This window comes from Aspergillus pseudonomiae (genome assembly GCF_009193645.1).
Source record: "Aspergillus pseudonomiae strain CBS 119388 unplaced genomic scaffold BDV37scaffold_5, whole genome shotgun sequence".
Taxonomy (NCBI): Eukaryota; Fungi; Ascomycota; class Eurotiomycetes; order Eurotiales; family Aspergillaceae; genus Aspergillus; species Aspergillus pseudonomiae.
In genome coordinates, this window is record NW_022475997.1 from 663,259 (window position 1) to 687,789 (window position 24,531).

Sequence of the window (24,531 nt, forward strand, 5' to 3'; positions counted from 1 at the left end):
ACAAGTTTTTGACAGCTTGAACCATCTTTTCCACAACACAATGGATGATCTCTATGATGAGTAAGTTGCATTAAATTTAACGCTCTAATTCTTTGAATTCTCATTAAGACCGCATAGGTTTGGCAACTATATTGGAGAGGCTGCAGATTCAGATGAAGAGGACCAGCACGAAGAAGTGAAACCTCGAGCTTTCAACTTCGACGAGGCGTTTGGAGAGGAGGAAGATGAAGATACCTCTGAGCAGCAGTCCATGGAAGTGGACGGTGGGTACTCTCTTAAAGCCTCTGGGTTTGGCCAGCGCTGATAATATACCGTTACAGAAGGTCCATCAAACGCCGTAATTTTACACGAAGACAAACAGTACTACCCTAGCGCACAACAAGTCTACGGTACAGAGGTAGAAACCTTAGTTCAAGAAGAAGATACGCAACCTCTCTCCGAGCCTATTGTTGCCCCCGTACAGCAAAAGAAGTTTGCCATTGAAGAGACTGACCTCCCTCCGGTTCATTTCTCAAGAGAATTCATGACTGATCTTTTGAATTTCCCTGAACAAATAAGAAATGTTGCGCTTGTTGGTCATTTACATCATGGAAAGACCGCTTTCATGGATATGCTTGTAATGCAGACGCATGATTTGACTGAACGGCTGGAGAAGCGAGCAGGTAGGAGAAAGGAAGAACAGCTTCGCTATACCGATATCCACTTTCTAGAGAGGGAGCGAGGCCTCTCTATTAAATCAGCCCCTATGAGCCTAGTTCTTCAGGGCACTAAGGGGAAGTCTCATTTGTTCAACATTCTTGATACCCCGGGGCATGTGAATTTTGTGGATGAAGTAGCTGCCTCATCACGACTGGTTGATGGCGTGGTCATAGTCGTTGATATTGTGGAAGGAGTACAGTCGAATACTGAGCAAATCATTAAGCACGCTGTGTTAGAGGGCCTTCCCTTGACCATGGTTGTGAACAAAATGGATCGGCTGATCCTCGAACTGAAGATACCACCCAACGACGCCTATTTCAAGCTCAAGCATGTAATTGAAGAAGTCAACACTGTCATTGAAAATATCTTGCCTGGGCAAGGCGAACGATGGCGACTAAGCCCGGAAAAGGGCAATGTCGCATTTGCGTGCGCTTCAATGGGATGGTGTTTCACTCTTCAATCATTTGCCAGGATGTATGCGGAGAACTACCCGCAAATTGAGACCTCAGATTTTGCCCTGCGTCTTTGGGGCGATATCTTTTTCAATCCAACAAGCCGGAAATTCACGCGGAAAGGGGTCGAAGAACATTCTAAGAGAACTTTTGTCAAGTTTGTTCTTGAGCCAATATACAAGCTCTATTCCCACGCCATAAGTGAAAGTCCAGAAGACTTGAAACAAACACTCGCAAGTGTCGGCATCCACTTGAAGCCATCCCAATTGAAATCAGATGCAAAGGAGCTACTCAAACTGGTTTGCGGACAGTTCTTCGGTCCTGCTACAGGGTTTGTAGACATGATAGTACAACATGTACCTTCTCCAGTTGAGGGCGCGCAGATGAAGCTGGACCGATATTACACTGGACCCCTCGATTCGAAAGTGGCAGCCGCTATGGCCACTTGTAGTACAGATGGCCCTCTCGTTGTCCATATCACGAAACTTTTTACGAGCACAGACGCTTCAAGTTTCAATGCATTTGGAAGAATTATGAGCGGGACTGCTCATCCTGGACAACAAGTTCGAGTGCTAGGTGAGGGTTATACTCCTGAAGACGAAGAAGATATGGTGACTGCAACTATATCGGACATTTGGATTGCTGAGACTGGCTATAACGTCACGACCAGCGGTGTTCCGGCCGGCAACTTGGTTCTCTTGGGTGGCGTGGATAATTCAATCGTGAAGACAGCGACTATCGTGCCTCTGAAGCTTGAGGATGACGAAGAAGCATACATATTTAAACCAATTCGACATATGACCGAGTCTGTTTTCAAGGTCGCTGTTGAACCTGTTAACCCGTCTGAATTACCAAAAATGCTTGATGGTCTCCGTAAAGTCAACAAGAGCTATCCTCTAATTTCAACAAAAGTCGAGGAGTCTGGGGAGCATGTCATCTTGGGGACCGGTGAGCTCTATATGGACTGCGTGCTTCATGACTTGCGGCGGCTCTTCTCCGAGATGGAAATTAAGGTCTCCGATCCTGTCACCCGCTTCTGTGAAACTGCTGTTGAGACTTCAGCCATTATGTGTTATTCTATCACACCAAACAAAAAGAATAAGATAACCATGATAGCAGAACCTTTGGACGACGGAATCGCTGAGGATATCGAGAGCGGCAAAGTCAGCATCAAAGACCCAATTCGCAAAGTGGCTCGTTTTTTCGAAGACAAGTACGATTGGGATAAACTAGCAGCTAGAAGCATTTGGGCCTTCGGCCCAGACGAACTGGGGCCTAACATATTACAAGACGATACCTTGCCATCCCAGGTTGATAAAAAGCTTCTCGGGAGCGTCAGAGACTCTATCACTCAAGGTTTTAGTTGGGGTACGAGGGAAGGCCCACTTTGTGAAGAGCGTAAGTTAACTAATTATAAACCCATTCAACTCGAAGCAACATGGCACTGAGCTTGAACTATATCTATTCATCCAATACTTGTTTATGCTAACTGGCTATAGCAATTCGAAACACGAAATTCAGGCTCACAGACGTCACCCTTGCCGACCAGGTTATCTACAGAGGTGGTGGCCAAATCATTCCCACTGCGCGACGCGCAATCTACTCATCGTTTCTCATGGCATCTCCTCGCTTGATGGAACCCATCTATTCCTGCACGATGACAGGGCCTGCGGATGCAGTCGCTTCGGTGTATACCGTCCTTGCGCGCAGGAGAGGCCATGTCCTATCTGATGGGCCCATCGCCGGAACACCGCTTTATTCAGTCCGTGGCCTAATTCCAGTGATAGACTCATTCGGGTTCGAGACAGATCTCCGGATTCACACCCAAGGCCAAGCTGCAGTTAGTCTTGTCTTCGATAAATGGAGTGTAGTTCCAGGGGATCCGCTTGATCGTGATGTCAAGACAAAACCACTAGAGATGGCCCCTGCAATGGCCACTGCTCGAGACTTCGTGCTAAAGACAAGAAGACGGAAAGGCTTGGCGGAGGATGTCACCGTAAGCAAGTTTTTGGAACCAGAACTCTGGAAAGGCCTAAAGGAGAGTGGCGTTTTAGACTCATGACCAGTTTATCTCTGGAGTTCAATGGTATGCCACAAATTCCAGGTAGTTATATGTTTGGATGGAATAAAAGATTGACCGAGTATCCTTATGAAGGCAGTGCCAAGTCATTTATATTTATGAGCGCACAAGAGCGCTACTTTTTAGCCTGCCATATAGTTCGAGTTCACTGGCATGTCTCTAGCATCTTCGCGATAACGCCCATTAGTGTTCCATTTTCCAAAGCGGCGGCCACTCGTTCTTTGTCCGCCAGCTGCTTGTTAACTTCATCAGCAGTGCTGTGTGTCCCTTCTTTGATTCGCACATCCACACGAAAGCGGGGAGGAAGAGATTGCTCAAGCCGAACACGTACACCGAGACCTATGACTGTGGCGAGGCTACAGTGCGTGATAGTAGGGGTGATGAGGACAGTAACTGTTCGAAGGGGCGAAGCTGGTACATATGAGAGAGTTGGTGTAATAGAAATATCAGGAAGAGACACAACCGCTAGAGCTCCCAACGATATCGGATGCTCCGGATCAGATATAGTCGACACAAGATCTAGTGATTAAATCAGTGTTTTGTTTGACGACGATCCTTCAGCAAGCAGTCACGCCTTACCGTAGATTTCTTGTTCATCTATCGGCTCTTCCAACAGATCATCATCACTTTCTGAAGATGAAGATGAAGTAAACTCATCTATGAGAATTTCGCTCGCATCCGCAGAAAGAAAAGCGGGTGCGAAGAGACCACTCTCAAGGATACCGGGTTTGCGAGACAGTGCGGGCCGCAAGCGTGTTGGAAGATCGGCAGCATTCAATATTGTGGGATTCGAGTTCTGCATTTCGGATGCCATTTTGTGGATAAATAAGTAGCTAACAGCCTTTATTGCTGAGTGGGGAATCAATCTAGGATACACATGGATGTTATCTAGACGAGGGGTAAGTTCACTATAGGGAACGGCCACGTGGAAAAATTATTTTCCCTTTATTGAATCTAGCTTACGATTTTGATTGCGGAGCGCTTCGCGCTCTGCAATTATATCAAAGATCCTAAATCCTTTTCCAAAGCTATTATATCATCCGATAGTATCCACAATCTTTCCTTACCATGAGCAGTCCCTCAATATCTCTTTGTGTGCAGAAGCGTTGAATACATATCTTCTACCTTTGACTCTCTTGTTCCCACAGTAGAGGTATGTTATATTCATGCCTTTAAAAGATCCTGAGAGATTCTACAAAATTCCCCACCTCAAAGTCAAGCAAGTAGCGCAGGAGATATTGTTAAACCTTGGGACAATCTATCTGGTATTTACATAATGTAAGGTTTGTGTGATTCTAGTCCGAATTCAAGGAGAGTGCCTTCAAAATCATTTTCGTGAATTATTGCTAGATAGTAATTTTTCTCCTAGCCATTGATACGGCTCATATGGGATCATGATCCTCGCCAAGAAAGGGCTGGGCTTGCATATCGTAATCGTACCTAGAATAGTCTTGTACATACCCTATCTTGCTAACACAACATACTAACCCAAGCCCCCAACCCGGCATGGAGTGGGGAAATATTACTCGGAGTGCTTATGAAGACAAGGACAAAATTATCGGGAACTACCCAGAAAGCAAGGTGTATATATAGCATCAAGAGCTTCAATATGAGGTATATCCTTGTTTTAGAGATAGGAAACTTTCCCTTGAGCTTGAAGAGTCCTGCCAGTTATCCAAATCCTGCGACTAGTTACATCTACCCTATACACGCGCAGATATTCATCGGGCTCCAGAATACTATAATATCATCACTATATAGTATACAGTTGTAAAGCAAAAGAAATTATTAAATAAATCCAGGGCAAAGTAGAGGAAGAAACCCGAGAACTAGTAGGTTAGTGACAAGGCTAGCATACTTACTCCATGCTCTCCGTAGAATCAACGAGTCATGGAAACTTGGCAAGGCATCATCATGGTTCTTGGCACTTTCGGCGACTACTAAGTAGAAAGTACTGAAGAGCGGCAATCATGCGGCCCCTCAACATCCGAGGCGATCCTCTCCTCACCTGCGCCTAGGCTGGTTGACTCTTTTACTCGCACCCACTTCTTCTGGGGGCTGATCGTGTTTATCCACTCTTCTATTGTGGTTGGTTTCGCCACTACCCTTTTCCATCATTGTTCGATATTTTTGATCCGTGTGTACCATACTATCTGGCTACTATGAGATGCCAGGCATCTATCAGCTAATCAGGGACGTAACGTCGACGACACGGCATGCGAAATTCATCGTATTGGTGGGCTTCTGATTCCCCTGATACTAGATTGTATCGCGTCCTCCAGTGTCAAATCTTGGACCGCCAGCTTCTGGTAGCCTCTGCGTTCTTCCATTCCAGTATTTCCCGCACAGTCGCCCGGGGTCCGCACGTTTCATTCAAATGCTGACCGTAAATTGGGGGGTGATGCGCCGGCTCAGTTCGCTTTCCTACAGCAAATCCCAACAGAGAGTCTCAATACACTGACGGTATCAAGCCACGATGCAGGCTGGTTAAGCTTCCAGTCTCTCTATTGTAAGCTATTCTGAACTTAGACGGCCGTCTCCTTTCCCTCGTTCCATTGCTACCACGTTCGATATCACTCTTTATCAGCAGACCTTTCGTCAACCTGTTGCTAAGCAAAGGCTGTGCGCATCGCTTCGGGGAAAATTATCACTTGCTGGCACGTTGAAGCTTTATTCCACTTCCCAATGACTCCCTCATGAACTGCTTCCCCTTCTTATCCCCGCACTATAACTTTAAGTCATGACTGACATTTCGCAGTGTAAGGCTAGGTTCTCTTCCCAAACCTTTACGCTTTTCGCAAATCAATCGACTATTGTCCATTCAACCTCACACTAGATTGTTGCCAATAGCTTCACCTAATCAAAATCGCAGTCACTCTAACCACGATTGTCACGCCGCAAGTTTCGGGGACCCTAGAATATCTGACAAGTCGCTTCTTGGTTGCTCTATTTGTGGTAGCAAACCAGAACCTTTATTGCCTTTGCGGAAATATAAAAGTAAAGCCAAAACGCCAAATCATTGCGAGAGGGAAATCAACCATCACCGCGGGACACTGTTATCCAGCTTTCTCCTCCATTTATTCTTTTCGGACCTCTTCGTTGTCCCATAGCTCCTACCCTGCAAGGTGACACCAATTGCCTCGGCGATTTGCGCTTCAGGAGAAGCAAAACACACATCAGGGAACAGAAACCACCATATACTTTGCATCATACCTTGCCCGAGGTTGGACGTGTTCACGACTCTTCCTTTAGCCTTCTCATCAACCTGTCAATCTGTCCTCCATTCTTTTTTATCTCTTTTTTTTTGTTTTTCTGTGCTTGTGTGTGCGCGCGTGCTCAGATTTATCTAGACAAGGCAGGCCTTGGAGATAAATCTTCAGGCGTCATTATTATACCTGCTGAGTCACTTGAACTTTGTGTGTTGAGGATCGCTCTTGGTTTCTATAATCCCGATCTGGAAATGCAGGGCTATTCATTCACGCCGCCGACGGGGCCCCCAAGAGAAGGCCACAAAAGTAAGGCATCAATATTGCTCTATATCTCGATGAAGCGCAACAAAGATTCGGTTGAAGCCAGTCACTGATAAGCTCTAATCAACAGATTATGTATTCGTTGACGAACACAACAGGCATAAAAGACTCAAGGGTATGTCACCATCCTATGTTCAACATCAAACCCCTATTCACTGAAACGTCTTCTAGTGATGCGAGCGTGTAATGGCTGCAGAAAGCGTAAAATAAAATGCGACGCTGCTACAACAAACACATGGCCTTGCTCGGCATGCACACGTCTTAAGTTAGTATGTGTACCTCCTACCGTTGGGCAGGACAACGAATTCTCCACGGGGCAGGCTGTTGAGGCCAACTCGACAGATGCCATTGGTGCATCCAATACAGCGGAATCGTTTTCGTCCTTTCCCATGCCCCAGGGCTATAGAGACAGCGGCCAAGCTGCGGTGGGCAGTATACCTTCATATAGCGATGCAATGGGAATATATCATCAATTCACCCATTCTGCTTCCCACCCTCCGGGCATGTATGAAGTAGGATCACCTGCCATAGCGGTCTCACATCATACCTACCAGCAACAGCAGATTTTCCCCTCTCAGACGGAGGGCTTGGGAACTATAGAGAGCGGTGTATATGGTGATCACGAGCAGTCCACAGCTGAGGATCTTAGCGAGGTCCTTGGTGAACTCAAGATCGATGAGACTGGTATAGGTATGGTTTCATCCTAATTTCTGATTTTTGGGGGGAGGTCCGCTAATATAACAGATAGCGCCTTACATAAGGCAGCAAAAGAAAGAGAAGGGCGAACCAGAGATCCCTGTACAAGATGAAGCAGAAGAACCATTGCCTCCTCTCAGTACTGGTGCAGGCTCTACAATTCGCATTCCTCCGGAGCTTATGCCCTCCGATGAAGAGGTCATGAACTACTTCAAGATCTATTTTGATGATATACACCCTTATGTACCTGTGGTGCATCGATCGCATTTGTACTACCAGTGGCAGTATGATCGGAATTCGATATCTCCCCTTCTGCTGGAGGCGTTGTTTGCATGCGCGGGAAGGCAGTCAGATGATCCAGCTCAGGGGGCACAGTGGCTCGCATTGGCGAATAGTAGGTTCCCTCACTTATGCGCATTCCTTTCCCTTGTCTTCGAATAGGATATTGTGTTTAGTATACTAGTTTTGACTATGAATCACATTTAGGGCACGAGTCTAGTTTCATGGATGTACCCCGCCTAAGCACGATCCAAGCACTGCTTCTACTTCTGAAAGCCCGAGAATCCGTACCAAAGAAAGGCTACTACTACCGCTCGTGGCAGACTGTGAAAACAATTGTTTCAATGGCTAAAGATTTGGAAATTGATGAACACTGCAACACACATACAGAGCAAAGACTCTGTGATCTCAACCCTATAGAGTGTTTGGTACAGACGAGAGTGTGGCAAGCCCTCCTGGTTGTTGAAGTAATGATTGGTGCACCGCAAGGTACGTTACCGGTATTGGTGATATTTCTAGTACTAACGTTCAAAGGTCGATCGGACTACGGTGTAAATCCTGACACCGTTTGTATGGATCCTACACTGGATATTAAAGACCTTGATCAGTTTGAAATCAATCGATCCAGACAGTACTCCTACTTTGTCCAGAATGCTCATCACATTCGTATCATCACGGACATATACCACAAGATCAAGAGGCAAAAAGACTGGGGGGCCAATCCAAAGTTCGTTGAGAAGAACCCTCTCTTCACTGATTGGCTTCAGGGTCTTCCTTCAGATTTACAGATTAGCTATCCTCCTGATGGCTCACCCCCGTGGATACCGTCCCACTTTGTGGCTAATATGCATTCTCATTGCCATTTGGGCATTATTCTACTACACCGACCTCAGTTGCTTGCATCTAAATCCTTTGCCGCAGGCGGGGGGTGGAAAATGCATATGGCTTTGTGTTACTCTTCGGCTAAGTATCTGTGTAGACTTCAAGAAGCTATCCTACAGCGTTTTGGCCTCCCAGGTCTGCTCTCTATGCAAAGAGGTATAAATTTTGCGATTTACTGCATCATGACTTGCACAATGTTGCATTTGGTGCGTTTGTGTTCCCACCATACCAGGATCAAACAATTAACGCAAATCCCAGGTCGCGATAACCTCTCCTGATCCGAACTTCCACACAGACGCGCGCGATTATTTTGCCCGACACATGCGTATCCTCGAGAGGTGCTCATCTGCCTGGCCGATGCCAGAAATGCAGGCTCAGATCGACTCCTTGCGGCTGGCTTTCTCGGCCGATGTGAATAGGCCCTTCGAGCTTAAACCCACATTCCCTTATGGAAGTCCTTCGGAGCCATACCATCCGAGCCCGCCGCCTCTCGACTCACAATACCAACCTCATGTAAGTCAGGTATCTGGCGGCGTCCGGGGTCGAGTGGGTTACAACCCTTATCCGATCACCCCACCAATATCAGCTAGTACTGAAGATTCAAAGTCCGATTGCTCTCAGCTCCATTCTCTGGGGATGATGCCGCCCCAGCCTGTCTCGAGCCAATCAATGAATGCCCCTCTCGTTGACGAGAATAGCTGGGATCCGACCCGTATCATCACGTAAGCAAACCACAGAGATAGGCATTCTTTCAGACTCTTGCTGATGTTTCCTATCTAGCCAGTGGGACATGGCATTCTCCATGGCGCCATCCACAGTGAGTACGAATTCTCCACCAATGGCTATGGACAATTCAGTTCAGGGGGTTCAAGCGCCTTTGGCAGGTCAATACCCTATCCAGTATGGGCAAACAACCAAGGTTACACCAGTCACTCCCCCTCAGGCTATCTCACCGCCTCAGTTCAATGGACAACAAGTACTCTTCACAGCGCGTGACTGGCAACAGAGTGTTGCCAGCGTTTATGATCCTAACGGCTTAAAACGACGCTGGAATTATTCTGTTGATATGGGTACAGAGCACACTCAGAAGCGTGCACGTTGAGTATTTAGTATATACATAGACCCTGGGAACTATCTCAGTTGTTCTATGCTTGGAGAAAGTTGCTGTATGAATGACCTCTGTGATATAGATATCTTTCGTTCTAAAATACCCCTTGTCTTTATCTATCCTCTGAGCTTGTAAACAGGAGCTTCAACACTAACAGCGTGAACTTATGAATGTACTTTCTGGTTGCCATCATAGATACAGTATTCAGCAATATATCTCAGTATTAACTTTGGTATTGAGGTATAGACTACAATATAAATAAATGGACATGCACTTTGTAATTTAACACAGCAAAACACACCTCACTACACGAAGATGCCACTGCTAAGAAGGGATATACATGGAAATATCTATATCTTATATACGGAGTAGAGATGTTCAGTTGGGATTTTAGGAATACAGATAAATAGCCTGGGTCATAGATAAACCAATACTCTGTAAATCTGCTAACTCCCCAGCCCCTGATTTAACAGTTATACAGCAAGTGAAAAGTATAACAGCTGCAAAAGCTATTGCCCATTACCACTCCTATGTCATTTCATTATAAGAATTCCATGCATATATTCAAGTGAAATATACGTACATCCGTAGCATGACAAAATACTTGGAGACATGCATTGAGGAGGACCATGGAGAGCGAAGGCAACTTGACCATTTCTGTGAAGCTGGTAGAAAGATCTGCGAGGATATGCGAAAAGAAGACAATAAACCATGGCCCCAATCTGACAGTTGTTGGGTTATTAGATGACCCATAACAACTTGTCAGTTCAAGTGCGTCGACTTAATCCTATCCTCTCCTCCCGCGACCGGACAATTCTTGCCTTATCACCCGGCAAAGGTTTCAACTCATCACTAGGATCAAAGTTGAGACTGTTTTTGTTGTGATCGTGGCCTTTATTCTCCTTGGCTAATTTGCGAAGTCGTGCCTCCTCAAATGTCGCGAGGTCTTCCGACGTTATTGCTATTGCTGTGGGCTTGCGGCGAAGCATTATCGATATAGACAGGAGTACTGTCTGAGTTATTCCAATTAGAAACAGAAATGAACTATTTAATGTAAAGCCCCTTCGGCCCTGCGGAGGAAGTCACACCCCGTGATGGACATGAACTCCACGTGACCGATCTTGTACTTCGGGAAGGTGACGAACATTTTTACACTAATTGTTCTAACTTCAGCCCATCGTCTATATAGCTCATTGGCGTCGAAGATGTTTCAACTTCGAACCAAACTCTTACGCCATGAGCGTACAAGACTAGTAGACGGGTGTCTTTCTCCAATTCGTCAGTTCTCGGTCATACAGGGACGAGCGAAAGACGCCAGTCAATCTGGTAAGGCCACAAGATCATTGCAGTCCTAGTTGTGTCTATCTCCACCTGACTCTTGTAGGTAATGATGCCCCTAAAGTTCGATCTCTTCACCCGGGTGTTTCATATGCTCGCGCTTCTCCAAGGAAGACCAACCTTCCTCCAGCCAACTTGAACTCCAGAAAAACAGACTCCGACAAACCTCGTCCTCGACGCGTTTTTGACGCAAGATCTCTCGCGGCCCCTTCAGCCAATGGCCAGTCCACAAACATTCTAAGGAGTACCTCGTTGCGAAACCCTCGCAAGGGACCATCCATTCGCGCTCGGAGGCCGAAACCCCCAACAAAGTTGTCAACCAAGTCACGCAAAAGTGGACGGCCTCAACGTGCGAAAAATACAGATATGGAAGAAATCGATGTCTCTTTAATGGAGAATGTATATCGCGAACTCGCTGAGAAATCAAGGCCAACGCCTAGCCGCTACAAACCCCAGGTCCCTGATCTCTCTAACCTGAAGGAAACCTGGCCTTCTTTTCCAACGGGTACGACTGCCAGTACTGCTGAGGTTGTCGAAAAGCTATCCTCTCTAAGTGGCCGCTTTCCAAATGGTTATGTCCCCCCTTATGAACTGGGCATGCGGCTCTTCAGGGGACAGTTCGTTCAGTTTCTCGACGAGGAGGAAAAGGCACAGGCTATAGCAGACGCGAAGAAACTCTCCCAACAGCGTGCGGACAATTACTCCCAGCGGAAAGGCGATTTAGTAGAACCCGAAGACGTCGGCTTCCTTCCGATGAGTGCAGAGGACAGGAAGTCTTTAGTGCAATCTTACATCCAAGGAGCTTATCCCAAACTCAGTACTGAAGAAGCTGCCCAATCGCCTGTTCTCAGTGAGGTGACGAAGAATCTCAGAAATAACGAGTCTTACCAAGCTGCCGGGAAGAGCTCCCAATTTGTTGCAAAAGTGGAATCACTCCTGTCTTCCGCTCGCCCCGTGAGGCGAGCCTAAACACTTCTGAGAAGTCATTGTACATTAGCAATAGTATTCCTTGGTTCATCCCATATACTGGTTACATATATCAAGCAATTCATACTTTACGTCGGGTACTGGAACCATGGCAGCGCCGTTGGCATTGACCGTAGCACAATTGGATGCCTAATAATTACAATGATTCACAGAACAACATTTCCGGCCAACGCTTCAGGTTATGCCCTCTCCATCGCCTTCTTTGCTGCCTCGAAAAGATCCCTCACTTCCCTTTGCCCATTCTCCGTTGCCTTTTCCATCTGTTCCTGTGCTTTCCGAACGTCATCCGGTCTAGCTATTTTCTTCTTCTGCATATCCTGAAGGCGTTTGTGTACAGAGCTTCTCGAGTCGCGGACTGCCGCCGTAGCCCTTTCCATGGCCGCTTTCGCGACACTGACTGTCTGATCCCGCGATTCTTTGGTCGGTGGTGGGATTGGTATATTCAGTTGCAGAGAGTTATGCATGTCTGGCTGGGGTGTTAAGGACAGATCGGAAGACACAACCGCCGAAGTTATGGGTTTAATGTGCTGTCAATCTTGTCAGAAAGAGCTACTAAGAAAATTGCGAGAGCAAAGGCTCTAGATTAAGGCTGGGGAGGGGCAAGAAAAAAAAAATGAAAAAGAAAAAGGCCATACATCTTCTTCAGAGACCAGTACAATTACCATGCGGCCTCCCTTAGGAACGACTTGAGCTAAATCCCCTAGTTTCAAGGTTTCTTTGCTTCCTTTGCTTAGCTGAACACGAAGATTTTCGATAGCATCTGTGTTAAGCCTTCCGCCCAGGCGCAGCTTGGAAAGTTCGTCTTTGAGACGGCACACCGCGGCTGCAATACCGTGATGCAGTTGAGCGAGATCATATGGATCGTCAGAAACAACAGCAGCTTTAAGGGGCCTTGCGTCAGGGCTTGAGGTAGAACTGCTCTTCGTTTTATCTTTTTTCTTAAAAAGTAGAGGACAGGTGGAAAACGCCATTCCCCCGTTTGGGACTTCTAGACTGCGCTCTTGAAGCAGCCAGCAGCGCCCCCGTTGAAGGTTGACTGGCGCACTGACATTTGTAAATGAGGATGATAGACGTTGAATATGACTAGATAATACTGGAATACGTTGCATCTTTCCTGGTATCCGCCCGCCACTGACAGACAGCAAAATCAATTGACCAGTTGTTTAAAGGTGATGGTTGAAGTAGGCAAGGCTTTTTGCTCGAACATATCAGATAGCGTCTCCTTAACGCCGGGAACTGCCATATTCCGTACACACTCCACTCCGTAGATCACCGACTTCAAGGCCCACTAACCAATATAAAAAAGATCGCTAGGTTTCTGACCCATCCATAATACCGATGACTTAGGCCATGCAGTAGTTATACATCCTGTGGTTCGCACAGAATAGAGAAATTGCTAAACTAGTTATTGCAACATGCTGGAAGTATGGTTATTACATAGTCAACGCCCGTAAACTCATTACAGACGTTGGAAATTGGAACCTATGATAACCGCGACATATCATGACAAAGAGTATATAGATTCACCTGCTCATCAAAATCATAGCAACGGTCTTCTCTGAGATATTAGAGAATGTTGACCAATCTGTACCGAATCCTAAACACACGCCTGGCCCAGAGAGCCCACACATATACACGAAACTCAAGTCAAAATTGTTGCATAGGTAACAGAGCAGCAAATCGGCCTCTATTCATAATACTAAGTAGATAACGCGTCCAGTTCGTTTTTTGATTACTTTTTTTTTCCTGCTTACGGCGGTGACCGCAAGTCCTACCGAGATTCATTTACCGAGTGGCCATAGCCTTAGTAATGAGTCTCTTGAGGGCAAGCTCCTTCTTCTTGAGATCCTCGGGGGTGGAGTCTTCGATCTCGAGCTGAGCCATGGCATCGCTGAGAGCAGATTCAATCTTCTCCTTGTTACCACGCTTCAACTTCATCGACATAGTGGGATCGGAAACGATCTCCTCGACGCGAGAAATGTAAGACTCCAGCTGCTGGCGGGACTCAAACTTCTTCGTGAAAGCCTCGTCGCTAGACTTGAACTTGGCGGCATCTGAATGATGTCAGTTATGGTACGTGTCGGTTAATCTGATCAGATAAAGGTACTCACCATCGATCATTTGCTCGATCTCTGTGGTCGAGAGCTTACCAACAGCGTTCGAGATGGTGATGTTCGCACTACGGCCAGAAGACTTCTCGGTTGCGGTAACCTTAAGGATACCGTTGACGTCAACTTCGAAAACACACTCAAGGGCAGCTTCACCAGCTCTCATAGGAGGAATGGGAGCCAAGGTGAACTCTCCAAGAGAGGTGTTGTCCGCACAGTTCGTACGCTCACCCTGGTAGACAGGGAACTGAACAGTAGTCTGGTTGTCCACAACAGTAGTGAAAGTGCGCTTCTTGATAGTAGGAACAGTCTGTCCGCGAGGGACCACAGGGGCAAAGATGTTGCCCTCCATGGCAACACCAAGAGACAACGGAACAACGTCCAAAAGCAGAAGATCCTGGGTCTCAGCAGAAGTAGCCTTTCCTGAAAGAATGCCAGCTTGAACGGCAGCACCGTAGGCGACAGCTTCATCGGGGTTAATGCTCTTAGAAGATATATCAGTCAGTGTCAATCACAATATGCCACAGCGAAGAGAACTCACCTTCTCAAGCTTCTTTCCGTCAAAGAAGTCGCTGAGAAGCTTCTGGATGCGAGGAATGCGAGTAGAACCACCAACAAGCACAATCTCATCAACCTTGCTCTTCTCAAGGCCAGAATCCTTGATTACCTGCTGCACTGGCTCCAAAGTGCCAGAGAAAGACTTGGCATTCAGGTCCTCGAAACGAGCACGAGTAATGGACGAGTTGAAATCTTCTCCATCGAACAGAGAATCAATCTCAACAGTAGTCTGGGTGGCGTTGGACAAAGTGCGCTTGGCACGCTCACAGGCCGTTCTCAGACGACGTAGGGCCCTGGCATCACCCGAAAGATCCTTTCCGGTCTTGCGTTGAAATTCCTTCTTGAAATGGTCAAGCAAGTTAGTATCGAAATCTTGTCCACCAAGGTGAGTATCACCAGCCGTGGCCTTGACAGTGAAAACACCACCCTGGATGTTCAACAGGGACACATCGAAGGTACCACCACCGAGATCATAGATAAGGACATTGCGTTCCTTGTCGGATTTTCCGGAACCAAGACCATAGGCAATGGCAGCAGCAGTGGGTTCGTTGATGATACGAAGGACGTTAAGACCGGAGATAGCGCCGGCATCCTTGGTCGCTTGACGTTGGTTGTCGTTGAAGTAGGCTGGCACAGTGATAACCGCCTTTTCAACCTTCTTGCCAAGCTTGGTCTCCGCGACCTCTTTCATCTGTAATATACCATCAATCATATATTCGAGCAATAGAGTTCATGGCTCTAATTACCTTCATCAAGACCATAGAGGAGATCTCCTGGGGAGTGAAAGTTTTGGTCTCTCCAAGGTACTCAACCTCGACGGCGGGGCTTCCTCCCTGATCAACTACCTTGAAGGGCCACGATTCGACATCCTTCTTGACAATAGGATCATCATAACGGCGGCCGATAAGACGCCTAAAGTATGTTAGGATGAGAAATGAAATCTTTGACGCTCATACAGTAACGCACTTGATATCAAAGATAGTGTTCTTCGGGTTCATCGCCGCCTGGTTCTTTGCGGCCTCACCAATCAAGCGCTCCTTCTCGGTGAAAGAGACGAAGGATGGGGTCGTGTAACTACCCTGCTCGTTGGCAACTGAAGGTGACAAAATGATTAACCAACAATCTCGGTTTCAGAAAGCTTGAGGTAGACATACTAATCTCAACATTGGTGCCTTCATAGTTGGCAACGCAGGAGTAGGTTGTGCCTAGGAAACTAGTTAGCTTACTTGCAGACAAAGGGATTTAAAATAGAGAGAGGGAGAGGGAGGGAGAGAGAGAGAAACAGGCTGAAGGGGAGAAGATTTCAAGATACACAAGAGTAATCGGGGTATGCAACTCACCAAGGTCAATACCAATGGCGCCTTCGTAAACTTCGTCAGACATGGTGAATGAAGGGGGGGGGGGGGGCGTGGGAGATGAAAGGGACAAGGACAGAAGGGAGGAGTGGAATGAAAGAAAAAGAAATTTTAAGAGGGGAGGATTATAAGTTCACTCCAAGTGTTGAGAGAAAAAGCAGAAGAAGGAAAAAATTGGAGAGTTCTGAGGGGAGGGCAAAAAGAAACCCACTTTTGATTTTTTTTTTTTTTTTTTTTTTCCTGCTTCTTTCAACCTTTTCTTCCCTCGGCTGGGGAGCAAATGAAACGGCCAGTGCTAATCCATGGTTGGTTAAAGCTAATTAGATAAGCCAAAGTTCAACTAACGTAGTCGGTAAGCGGGAGGCTCACGTAGGCCGGGGGCTCACCTCTGTATTCCATACAAAATAGCATATTTTTAAATATTGATATCTTAACCATTTTATATTCTATCTACTTGGGAACTTATTTATAGTCTATTATATATTATATTACTAGCTTATCTAATTTAGAGACTCTAATAATATTTAATTACCAGAGAGTAAAATAAAATACCTTATATTTAATAGTATTTTATATATATAACTGTAATTTATATTTTAATACTTTTTCTTTACTAATATATAGTGAATATATCAAAAGTACTTTTACTATTAGTATATTAAAATTATAAACCGACCTATTCAAAAGTAGTTGAGATATCAATATTTAAAAATGTGCTATTGTGTATGGAATACAGAGGTGAGCCCCCGGCCTACGTGAGCCTCCCGCTTACCGACTACGTTAACTAGTTATCTAAAAAGATTTTCCATCATGGGGAGCATTCCCATGTAGCACTAAACATACAGCCCTACAACAAAACTACTGACAGCAAGTACTGTATTGTAGAAGCTTTCTACTACACAAGAATTACTACAGGTAGATTCCATGATTTCACAAACTAGCTGTGGCGTTTATTGATTCGATATATACCTTACCTTACACGCAGAATAGATACTAGATTTTTATTTGTATGGAGTGGCATATAACGAGGTTTAGATTTTGGTACCCATTGCTTGTACACCACCACAAGCTATGAGAGCAGTCGAAGGTAGGTGTCAGCCAACATCCATTAAACTATTGTGCATCACAAGAGTCACATATTTCTAACATCCCAGAGTATGTTGGTGATCGGGCGTCATTTTACACTTTAAGACTGTGATTAATTGCAGGTTGCTTGTATGTGGATCGCTCCACTCTTATAGAGAGAATTTTATGTGTAAGCCTAGCAACTGTTTGGGTAAATGAATCGAGTTCTCCTCACTCGACGAACTCTCTCAGAAGACTACTCCTATTGAGAGAATGTCGCCTCTACCACGACTCTATTTATAACATGGAAAGTCAGGTGTATTTGCAGGTGAAACTATTATTCGGGTTATCAACATAAGTAGAGGAAGAGAAGTAGCAGTGGCATATTACTAACAATTTCCCTGGTACTACTCGGAGTACAGGGCACTGCTTAGGAATTGCTGACGCTCACATTTTACTCCGGGATGGATCAATGTGTATAAACAAGACATATTGTACAGATTAATACTTTCTCATTATTAAGGTTGATAAGTATAGATTTAACTGAACATCCCGAAAGTATCATGCCCCATTACCACCCCTTACAATAAACCGCAAGCAAGAGAATCCTCCATATATAGATATAAACTTCACATAATTATGAAGCAGTTGAGCGTTGAAGGCTATAGTAGCATGCAAAGAGCATCAAGCTTTATTGTTTCCCTCGCATAGACTGCTTCAACAAGATGAAAATACAAATTGATATGGAAAATAGGAGACAGACCCAGATGTTCTTCAAAGCAATGGACTAAGACCAGCTTAGCCAATCATCTTACCGCCAGCAATACACAGGAAGACTCGGACCTGATGCCAGTGGTGATTCTTGAAATAAGGAGGCAACAGGGACAAGTAGAAACTACAATGGTGAATACTTTTTTTTGGCAGCCTTAGGCACTAAAGCGGCTAGACACCTCCACCAAGAAGCAAATGTGGGTATCTTTATTGGAGTATTTCTGTCTTTTCTCCTGTGGTCCTGATCCGATCTGCTCCCTACTTGCACCTTAAGCTGGTGAACCTCAAAATTACATCAACTCGTGATTAAAGACGCACACCAACTGCGAACAAGTCGCCAAAAAAGCTGTGCGTCAGTTACATTCCACCGAAGTCACTCCATCATCGGATTTTGTTCCGTAAGTATCTATATAATAAGAACACCCATAGTTCTTGCCTATTAGCACGGTCAAGATCTATGTAAAAAGATCAGTCACAGCTAAAAGATAGTCAGCAGTTGCTGTATCCACATCATTGCACCCTTCTTGCCGTTCCAGATGGACATCGATATGAGTAGGAGGAATAAGAAGCCCCGCCTTCTGCTGGAATCTGAACGAGAAAGGCTCGAGGAATTCATCGACTCTATCCACTACTCCGCGAGGTACATTGACTCTCATATCGTAGACTATTGACATAAATGCTGACTTGCCCACAGATATTCTGATGATCAATTTGAATACCGTCATGTTCAGCTCCCCAAAAACATGCTCAAAAAAATCCCGGCCGACTACTTTGATAGCTCGAAGGGAACCCTTAAACTACTTTGGGAAGAGGAGTGGAGGGCCCTGGGTATTACACAGGTGTGCGGGCCCGATCACTAGTATTATATTTTCATGTCACAACGTGTCTAACTGCATCGCTGGTCAGAGCCTGGGTTGGGAGCACTACGAGGTTCATGAGCCGGAACCGCATATTCTGCTATTCAAGTGAGCGCCTTAATTTGAACTTGTTCACCTTTGATACTAATAGTTGTGCCAGGCGTCCCCTCAACTACCAGCCACCAATGTCACAGTAAATATACCTCGAGTTCGATGTTCAATATTTAGCCTTTCTCTACTCATTTCCCCATTACTTGGACGAGCAAACGGCCGCTAAATAAGGTGCGGGGTATGCATAAGTGAGATTGTTCTTAGGCAATCAGGTGCTTTTTGCATGAAGTCTCGACAATATAATTCAATGCTGCTAGAAAATACCTCGTTTGTCGACTAAGCCACCACGCACTGCCACCAATACGACGGTTTTACTGTGCCCAGCCACCCCTATATTCTATTTGCAGGATCCTTTTGTCTAGAAGGGGTTTTCAGATCACGTTCTTGGCCAACCATTGCCCCCACTGGGTAGCAGTAAAGCTGCTACTGATCCCCGGTTCTTCGATACCCTAGATGACGGTGTCAGTACATCGGGTCACCTTTAACATTTGCGCAACTAGGAATGGCATACATTGAAGTATACGGTCGGAGAAACATGGACTCCTACAGCACGGTCTGCCTAATTTGTTGTGTTAGATTGGATATGTCTCATATCACCGGAGTCTTAATATCTTACTTTGACCATTTTCTTGATATCATCGGTGACATCGTTGCCGATGTTCAGTTCCCCGCCATCACTAGCTCTGTCGCTAACGGTCAAAAGCTTGAGCACTTCTCGCTCCTCCACTCCCACAAGTCCGGCAATCTTTGCCAGTCTTTCATATGTTCTATTGCGTGTTTCGTTAACCACACTGACATCAAAGAAATCTTTCTGTTGTTTGAATAAAGCAGCACTGAATTCCCAGAATTTCTCCGGGGCTACTCTCAGAATAGCCGCGCCCGCTTCATGCGTTAATGTTGATGATGGGTGCCAGGGTTGGATATGTTGGCGAAAAATGACCTGCAGTTTGCCCCGGTATTGGCTTTCAAGTGTAGGCCTGACTGAGTTGTAGAACGTATCGAACATTTTTGCGGAGAACTAAGGCTAAGTTTTAGCGTACATGCAAAAGCATAGTAGAGCCTACACCGTGGACTCACAGGACATGCATAGTCAAGATCTCAATTTGTAATATCATCAGCTAACTACCACAAATGTTAATCCAGTGCCTAACATACAGAGTTCAAGCGTGTGTTGCGGGTGTTGATCAGTACCAGCCCGCAATCTTTGACCCGAAAATTTTGGGGGAAGAGCCATTAGTGATAGTATGCAAAAGAAAAAGAGATAAGGTTAGGTGCTCTCTGATTCTGAGTTGTTTTATGGATGTGAGATGAGGTGACAGAGTACTTACTCCATACAAAGAGGGTGGGGTGATTTATCAATACCTTTACGTCATCCCACCAGATTATTTATTACTTGATAAGTCACATATGGCCTGCCGAAGACAGTACGGCCAACAGATGACGAGGTATAAGCTACTCATATTCATGGCGCAGTAATAACAGCTGCACAGCATTTCAATGAGCTGGCCTTTCCGATACTTGCTGATTACTTGATTAAGCATGCTAGCATACCGTCTGAACTCCATTACTTGTGCATATCTGTATAGCTTAGACCTAATCTCAGCAATATTGACAATTGCAAAGATTATTTCGTTCAATATCCTAGATGCCGGACGTCTGAGAGGTTATAGCATGGAGAGGAAAGCTTACAGTGTGAATGCCCAGGCAATAAAATAAGTTGAAAAAGAGACCTCGTACATACATCAAGTCCCCGCATTTTAAGATACATCAGAATACAATTTGTAAAAGAAGGTTGAGCAGCCGGTTAAGAGCCACCAAGCGCTTTTTGGTTGAATATGCTCACATCCTTGAGCTGCATCGAAACCAAAGACCAACTGGCCGTTGCTGGGTCGTATTCACCTTTCACGTCAACCCTGCAAAACCCTCTGGGGCCTTTCAAGCCGACAGGGCCGATAAAATAGAACACGCCACGCCGAGGACGGTGCAGTTCTCGGGCCCAACAGTCCTTCAGCCGCATCTTAAAAGCTAACGATGCTGCGTACAGATCAGACCCGGGACCAAACTTTGGTAAAGGTAATCGTTGAAGTGTCGATATAATCAGAGAATGATGAAGGTCGGCGCCACCTTTGTCTCGCAAGGTGGCCCCCTGAGAACCAGTAGGTGAAGCCGACTGTGTTTCAGACTGATGCATGGGATGCAACCCGTCTAGGGGTTGAAGCTCGGACGATAGCGTCTTGTGGGACGGTAGACTTGAAGGACCTGGGGCTTGTTCTTGCTCTAAGCCTGTGATATTAAGCCGGGAAAGTTGTCTTTTCACCAAGATCATATAGGCATCCTTTATAGCGAGTGCCACAGATAAAGGCTGTATACACCTCCGAAGACGGTCGCCATCCTCCAGAGACATGGGTTTTGAAACCCACGATATTCCACCGTCGGTGAACTCTAGCCTACGCGTCATAAGCAAATCCTAGGGGTTGTCCTATCATGAATGCACATACCCTGAGCGCTCATAATCAGGGGGGGCGCGAGATGGAAAATGATGCACTAGCCAGAACCCTGTTACGCGAAGGGGACCCCCTAGCACGCGCGATAGTACTTCAGACTGGGAGGCATCTTTCTGAACGATCGATGCCAGCTCATCTTCACATACAATGTTTAGCCAAGGACTAAAATGCAACCGAATCGACCATACCTCTAAGATATTGAAGCTTTTCTCGATCCCGTGATGTCTTGACAAACTCTTGCCACTCCGGGTCCGATGCTGCATATAGTTCACCTTTGCGTAATCGTGGCCAGCCCAAGGGTATAAAAACAGGATCAGAATCTATTGTTCCGCTCGCAGGGTTCTTGAGGCGCCCCTCGGTATCATCTTTTCGATTTTCGCCCACACCTGTCTTCCCAGAAAGTGCTTCCTGTGTGGCATCGGCATCGTCTAGCGTATCATCAAACTGAAGAAGGACAAACGAACTCCACAAATGAAATGCGGCACCATAAATAAAAAACGTGGTAAAAAATTTCCTAATGCATATTTCAGAGGGTGGAATATCTATAGTACAACGATGATTTACTTACCTAATCCACGGCCGCTTGAATTTGACATGGCGCACATTGTTGAGATTCGAGGTCTGAGACAATGGTGGGCTAATTCGAAAAAGATATGTAGAGTTTGGAAGTAATCGCCTGAACAGAAACATTGAGAGATCGCATGTGTGGGCGCAGCTGTTCAACAAGAATGCATATCTCTTACCCGTTTCTTAGGATGCTAGAATTGGCATGCCCCTGCCTTAGTATAACTGAAGAGCAATATGAAATGAACGAGTACCGACTTGTACTAAAGGCTTAAAATATAACTATGATCGTACGAAAAGGATCTGCATAAGCGAAAACAAAGGAAAGAGAAATCAAAAGAGGAATTAAGAAGACAATAAATAAATCAGGTGTCAGGAGGAGGTATGTACACTACTATCGAGATCAAATACGGACGAATCTTGAAGCAGCCTAACATTTGAACTTTCGCCGTATATCTACTAGTAGTCGTTCTTCCGGAGTGCTTCAAGTGGTAGTCCCGAGATTCAGCACGTGATACAGTCCAGCTGAGATACAGTGGGAGGAAACTGAAATTTAAAACACCCAAATACACTGTAGTGTATAACTTTAGAGACCGCCTACTGTTATTGGTATTTAATGCCTGTACAAAAGCCTGTATGTCGCTCATTATTGGCTTTTATTCAGGCGGTATATATTGATGCACGAGCCACTGTTCCTACTCCGTAAATTTCAAATATCAGTGTACAGGTAGTTATAATTTGGGGTTAGTAAGAGCTGAAGTAATGTAGTTGCTATCCACCTGTACAAAGGTGCAGGTGCTTCGCCTACTTCACGCTCAAGTACCAGTTCCTGACCAAAAGGTCTACACTGAAAGTCCACGGAGCTGTCAGTCATCAAATACAGCAAGGCTTTTATCATCACAAGCGAGTTAATTGTTAGTTTGTTCGCCCGGCATGTATCGGCTCACTCGCTTCTTGAGTCTGGCATTAGCAGTCGCATCCGGAACTAGAGCTTTGGATGCTTCCATATTCACATTCGACCCATCTTCACCATGGCAAAACACAAAGACTCCGGTGATAACTGATGATGTAGCTCGACATCTCTTGGAGCTCAGAATGAACGTACCTACCGCTTCGGTTCTGGGAAAGTGGGATCAAGACATAGTCGAGGTTTTGGACAGATATGGTGGCGTGCCACGTCCGTTGTTTGGCAGTGATATCGACTATAAGGATGCTACTAGGAGCCTTGTGATTCTTGAAGGGATAGAGGTTGGACTTGGTATGTCAAAATTGCCCGTCGCTATTCAAGACAGCTGACAAGCTGTCACAAGGATCTTCTGTTCAGCAAGAGTATCAAGGGGACCTCGTGATTAGTAGCGCTTCAGCCAATGGCCTAATTGACGGTTTCCTCGACTCATCATCAGGGGCTAACTCCGACGGCTATGTTATGACCACAAGGAACTATTGTAAATTCGGTGGCGGAGTCGAAATCGGCTCCGATGTTCAAGTAAGAAATAAATGGCTATCAGTGGGACTTTTGCTACGGCTAACTCTGATCTGTCTGTAGACGATTGAAAATTGCATTCCTAAGGGCTCTGCATTCGAAGCGGTAGCCCATGTATTTGGCAAAGAGCTTCTCGGCATTGTGAAGCTGGCGGAAACGTGGGTGGACGAGCAGAGTTTGACAGCAGTCTTGAAGATCTCATTACAAGTACGTTCTTACAATAGTTACCTTAGCGAAGCATTTACTAATCTGCGGCAGTTTCCTGATGATTATGTGGGCTCTGGCTCTGTAGCCGAATCCCTGACGTCTACTCTCCATGGTCTACGTGCTCTTTCGTCAGAAGCCAAACAAATCACAGCAGTTCTTCTGCCCACATCTAGCCAAGGTAAAGGGTCGAAAAGCAAAGTGAACCCACGAGGGGCCGTGAGACAGCAATCTGCTGTCAGATCGACTGGTGCAGCAGTTATGAGGACGCTCCAGAGGCCGACACACCCAGTTTGTTTCACCTCGAATTCTTCGTGTAATGTGGCAACTGATAGCTGCTCTGGACATGGGGTTTGCCATAAAAAGTCCGGGTCAGCCAACGACGAGGCAGCTAGCGACTGCTACGCATGCAAATGCAAGTCAACCATCGTCACCAAAGAAGATGGTACTATCCAAAAAATTCAGTGGGGAGGATCTGCGTGCCAAAAACGAGATATCAGCTCCCCTTTCTTCTTAATTGCGGGTATCAGTATACTGGTGGTCATGGCGGCAGGTACTGCTATTGGGATGTTGTTTCATATTGGACAGAATGAGTTACCAGGTGTTATAAGTGCTGGAGTTGGCCCCGCAAAAGCGCAGAAATGATGTCAATATTATTATATAAACCTATTTTCAATTCCTCTTGATGCGGACTCTTGAAGTCAATGTGTTTTATTTAACACATCTAAGAATTGATGTTATACTAAGATACGAAGCTTTATTTTCCTGGTATATGCATTGGTATTCTCATCATCACGATGTACATTAGAACAAGTAGTAATAAACAATGGGGAAGAGAGAGAGACAGCAGGCTTTGATTGCAGAATTCCATATCTGCTGCAAGGCTTTCTCAATAAATAA

The 24,531-nt window shown here is 45.6% G+C and overlaps 11 protein-coding genes across 11 annotated transcripts; 6 read left to right on the top strand and 5 right to left on the bottom strand.

Moving 5' to 3' along the window:
- The first annotated feature begins 4 nt into the window (after positions 1-4).
- Positions 5-3,506, top strand: BDV37DRAFT_159127 (116 kDa U5 small nuclear ribonucleoprotein component). Its single transcript, XM_032079126.1, has 4 exons — positions 5-60; positions 118-263; positions 321-2,549; positions 2,651-3,506. Exons 1-4 carry the CDS (start codon positions 41-43, stop codon positions 3,211-3,213), a joined length of 2,958 nt encoding a protein of 985 aa, XP_031946143.1. The 5' UTR covers positions 5-40; the 3' UTR covers positions 3,214-3,506.
- BDV37DRAFT_159130 (iron-sulfur cluster assembly protein CIA2) lies at positions 3,295-4,540 on the bottom strand. The gene is made up of 2 exons (XM_032079127.1): positions 3,811-4,540; positions 3,295-3,750 (listed from the first exon to the last, which is right to left on the bottom strand). The coding sequence occupies exons 1-2, from the start codon at positions 4,043-4,045 to the stop codon at positions 3,377-3,379; spliced, it is 609 nt and encodes a 202-aa protein (XP_031946144.1). The 5' UTR covers positions 4,046-4,540; the 3' UTR covers positions 3,295-3,376.
- Positions 4,541-5,193: 653 nt separating this feature from the next.
- Positions 5,194-6,516, top strand: BDV37DRAFT_159150 (uncharacterized protein). The gene is made up of 3 exons (XM_032079128.1): positions 5,194-5,565; positions 5,647-5,740; positions 5,990-6,516. The coding sequence occupies exons 1-3, from the start codon at positions 5,448-5,450 to the stop codon at positions 6,339-6,341; spliced, it is 564 nt and encodes a 187-aa protein (XP_031946145.1). The 5' UTR covers positions 5,194-5,447; the 3' UTR covers positions 6,342-6,516.
- Positions 6,517-9,992, top strand: BDV37DRAFT_159151 (Zn(II)2Cys6 transcription factor). Its single transcript, XM_032079129.1, has 8 exons — positions 6,517-6,746; positions 6,832-6,876; positions 6,933-7,451; positions 7,510-7,851; positions 7,944-8,225; positions 8,271-8,824; positions 8,877-9,340; positions 9,399-9,992. Exons 1-8 carry the CDS (start codon positions 6,692-6,694, stop codon positions 9,718-9,720), a joined length of 2,583 nt encoding a protein of 860 aa, XP_031946146.1. The 5' UTR covers positions 6,517-6,691; the 3' UTR covers positions 9,721-9,992.
- Positions 9,993-10,622: 630 nt separating this feature from the next.
- On the top strand, positions 10,623-12,116 carry BDV37DRAFT_159153 (uncharacterized protein). Its single transcript, XM_032079130.1, has 3 exons — positions 10,623-10,779; positions 10,916-11,052; positions 11,111-12,116. The coding sequence occupies exons 1-3, from the start codon at positions 10,766-10,768 to the stop codon at positions 12,031-12,033; spliced, it is 1,074 nt and encodes a 357-aa protein (XP_031946147.1). The 5' UTR covers positions 10,623-10,765; the 3' UTR covers positions 12,034-12,116.
- Position 12,117: 1 nt separating this feature from the next.
- Positions 12,118-13,659, bottom strand: BDV37DRAFT_159197 (ribosome-recycling factor). Its single transcript, XM_032079131.1, has 2 exons — positions 12,687-13,659; positions 12,118-12,578 (listed from the first exon to the last, which is right to left on the bottom strand). Exons 1-2 carry the CDS (start codon positions 13,158-13,160, stop codon positions 12,231-12,233), a joined length of 822 nt encoding a protein of 273 aa, XP_031946148.1. The 5' UTR covers positions 13,161-13,659; the 3' UTR covers positions 12,118-12,230.
- hscA (putative Hsp70 chaperone (HscA)) lies at positions 13,241-16,311 on the bottom strand. Its single transcript, XM_032080846.1, has 7 exons — positions 16,058-16,311; positions 15,872-15,922; positions 15,684-15,810; positions 15,464-15,629; positions 14,701-15,408; positions 14,163-14,643; positions 13,241-14,105 (listed from the first exon to the last, which is right to left on the bottom strand). Exons 1-7 carry the CDS (start codon positions 16,098-16,100, stop codon positions 13,837-13,839), a joined length of 1,845 nt encoding a protein of 614 aa, XP_031946149.1. The 5' UTR covers positions 16,101-16,311; the 3' UTR covers positions 13,241-13,836.
- Positions 16,312-18,444: 2,133 nt separating this feature from the next.
- BDV37DRAFT_278832 (cyclin-dependent protein kinase regulatory subunit CKS1) lies at positions 18,445-18,962 on the top strand (the record flags this gene model as incomplete). Its single annotated transcript, XM_032086166.1, has 4 exons — positions 18,445-18,548; positions 18,603-18,747; positions 18,815-18,873; positions 18,926-18,962. The coding sequence occupies 4 exons, from the start codon at positions 18,445-18,447 to the stop codon at positions 18,960-18,962; spliced, it is 345 nt and encodes a 114-aa protein (XP_031946150.1).
- Positions 18,941-20,197, bottom strand: BDV37DRAFT_159456 (DsbA family protein). The gene is made up of 5 exons (XM_032079134.1): positions 20,032-20,197; positions 19,954-19,973; positions 19,493-19,894; positions 19,388-19,435; positions 18,941-19,325 (listed from the first exon to the last, which is right to left on the bottom strand). The coding sequence occupies exons 1-5, from the start codon at positions 20,108-20,110 to the stop codon at positions 19,248-19,250; spliced, it is 627 nt and encodes a 208-aa protein (XP_031946151.1). The 5' UTR covers positions 20,111-20,197; the 3' UTR covers positions 18,941-19,247.
- Positions 20,198-20,239: 42 nt separating this feature from the next.
- BDV37DRAFT_238487 (uncharacterized protein) lies at positions 20,240-22,375 on the bottom strand. The gene is made up of 5 exons (XM_032080847.1): positions 22,203-22,375; positions 21,949-22,138; positions 21,569-21,894; positions 21,375-21,516; positions 20,240-21,323 (listed from the first exon to the last, which is right to left on the bottom strand). Exons 2-5 carry the CDS (start codon positions 22,068-22,070, stop codon positions 20,681-20,683), a joined length of 1,233 nt encoding a protein of 410 aa, XP_031946152.1. The 5' UTR covers positions 22,071-22,138; positions 22,203-22,375; the 3' UTR covers positions 20,240-20,680.
- Positions 22,376-22,719: 344 nt separating this feature from the next.
- BDV37DRAFT_238488 (DUF3844 domain-containing protein) lies at positions 22,720-24,337 on the top strand. Its single transcript, XM_032080848.1, has 4 exons — positions 22,720-23,202; positions 23,255-23,430; positions 23,491-23,634; positions 23,686-24,337. Exons 1-4 carry the CDS (start codon positions 22,878-22,880, stop codon positions 24,274-24,276), a joined length of 1,236 nt encoding a protein of 411 aa, XP_031946153.1. The 5' UTR covers positions 22,720-22,877; the 3' UTR covers positions 24,277-24,337.
- Positions 24,338-24,531: the final 194 nt, after the last annotated feature.

Excerpts from the sequence above, each read along its gene's own strand:
- BDV37DRAFT_159127 (XM_032079126.1), top strand. The coding sequence starts at position 41 with ATGGATGATCTCTATGATGA. Across the intron at positions 264-320 it reads GCAGTCCATGGAAGTGGACG|AAGGTCCATCAAACGCCGTA; the intron begins GTGGGTACTCTC and ends ATACCGTTACAG. Across the intron at positions 2,550-2,650 it reads AGGCCCACTTTGTGAAGAGC|CAATTCGAAACACGAAATTC; the intron begins GTAAGTTAACTA and ends AACTGGCTATAG.
- BDV37DRAFT_159130 (XM_032079127.1), bottom strand. The coding sequence starts at position 4,045 with ATGGCATCCGAAATGCAGAACTCGAATCCCACAATATTGAATGCTGCC. Across the intron at positions 3,751-3,810 it reads AGATGAACAAGAAATCTACG|ATCTTGTGTCGACTATATCT; the intron begins GTAAGGCGTGAC and ends TTTAATCACTAG.
- BDV37DRAFT_159150 (XM_032079128.1), top strand. The coding sequence starts at position 5,448 with ATGCGAAATTCATCGTATTGGTGGGCTTCTGATTCCCCTGATACTAGA. Across the intron at positions 5,566-5,646 it reads CTCTGCGTTCTTCCATTCCA|TTCGCTTTCCTACAGCAAAT; the intron begins GTATTTCCCGCA and ends GCGCCGGCTCAG. Across the intron at positions 5,741-5,989 it reads AAGCTTCCAGTCTCTCTATT|TGTAAGGCTAGGTTCTCTTC; the intron begins GTAAGCTATTCT and ends GACATTTCGCAG.
- BDV37DRAFT_159151 (XM_032079129.1), top strand. The coding sequence starts at position 6,692 with ATGCAGGGCTATTCATTCACGCCGCCGACGGGGCCCCCAAGAGAAGGC. Across the intron at positions 7,452-7,509 it reads GATCGATGAGACTGGTATAG|CGCCTTACATAAGGCAGCAA; the intron begins GTATGGTTTCAT and ends TATAACAGATAG. Across the intron at positions 7,852-7,943 it reads GTGGCTCGCATTGGCGAATA|GGCACGAGTCTAGTTTCATG; the intron begins GTAGGTTCCCTC and ends AATCACATTTAG.
- BDV37DRAFT_159153 (XM_032079130.1), top strand. Across the intron at positions 11,053-11,110 it reads GAAAGACGCCAGTCAATCTG|GTAATGATGCCCCTAAAGTT; the intron begins GTAAGGCCACAA and ends TGACTCTTGTAG.
- BDV37DRAFT_159197 (XM_032079131.1), bottom strand. The coding sequence starts at position 13,160 with ATGCAACGTATTCCAGTATTATCTAGTCATATTCAACGTCTATCATCC. Across the intron at positions 12,579-12,686 it reads TACTGGTCTCTGAAGAAGAT|CACATTAAACCCATAACTTC; the intron begins GTATGGCCTTTT and ends CAAGATTGACAG.
- hscA (XM_032080846.1), bottom strand. The coding sequence starts at position 16,100 with ATGTCTGACGAAGTTTACGAAGGCGCCATTGGTATTGACCTTG. Across the intron at positions 15,811-15,871 it reads AGGCACCAATGTTGAGATTA|TTGCCAACGAGCAGGGTAGT; the intron begins GTATGTCTACCT and ends TGTCACCTTCAG. Across the intron at positions 15,409-15,463 it reads CCTCTATGGTCTTGATGAAG|ATGAAAGAGGTCGCGGAGAC; the intron begins GTAATTAGAGCC and ends GGTATATTACAG.
- BDV37DRAFT_159456 (XM_032079134.1), bottom strand. The coding sequence starts at position 20,110 with ATGGCTCTTCCCCCAAAATTTTCGGGTCAAAGATTGCGGGCTGGTACT. Across the intron at positions 19,895-19,953 it reads ATCTTGACTATGCATGTCCT|TTCTCCGCAAAAATGTTCGA; the intron begins GTGAGTCCACGG and ends ACTTAGCCTTAG. Across the intron at positions 19,436-19,492 it reads ATATCAAGAAAATGGTCAAA|GCAGACCGTGCTGTAGGAGT; the intron begins GTAAGATATTAA and ends ACAACAAATTAG.
- BDV37DRAFT_238487 (XM_032080847.1), bottom strand. The coding sequence starts at position 22,070 with ATGTTTCTGTTCAGGCGATTACTTCCAAACTCTACATATCTTTTTCGA. Across the intron at positions 21,895-21,948 it reads TTCAAGCGGCCGTGGATTAG|GAAATTTTTTACCACGTTTT; the intron begins GTAAGTAAATCA and ends AATATGCATTAG. Across the intron at positions 21,324-21,374 it reads CCTGATTATGAGCGCTCAGG|GCTAGAGTTCACCGACGGTG; the intron begins GTATGTGCATTC and ends TATGACGCGTAG.
- BDV37DRAFT_238488 (XM_032080848.1), top strand. The coding sequence starts at position 22,878 with ATGTATCGGCTCACTCGCTTCTTGAGTCTGGCATTAGCAGTCGCATCC. Across the intron at positions 23,431-23,490 it reads AAATCGGCTCCGATGTTCAA|ACGATTGAAAATTGCATTCC; the intron begins GTAAGAAATAAA and ends ATCTGTCTGTAG. Across the intron at positions 23,635-23,685 it reads TCTTGAAGATCTCATTACAA|TTTCCTGATGATTATGTGGG; the intron begins GTACGTTCTTAC and ends AATCTGCGGCAG.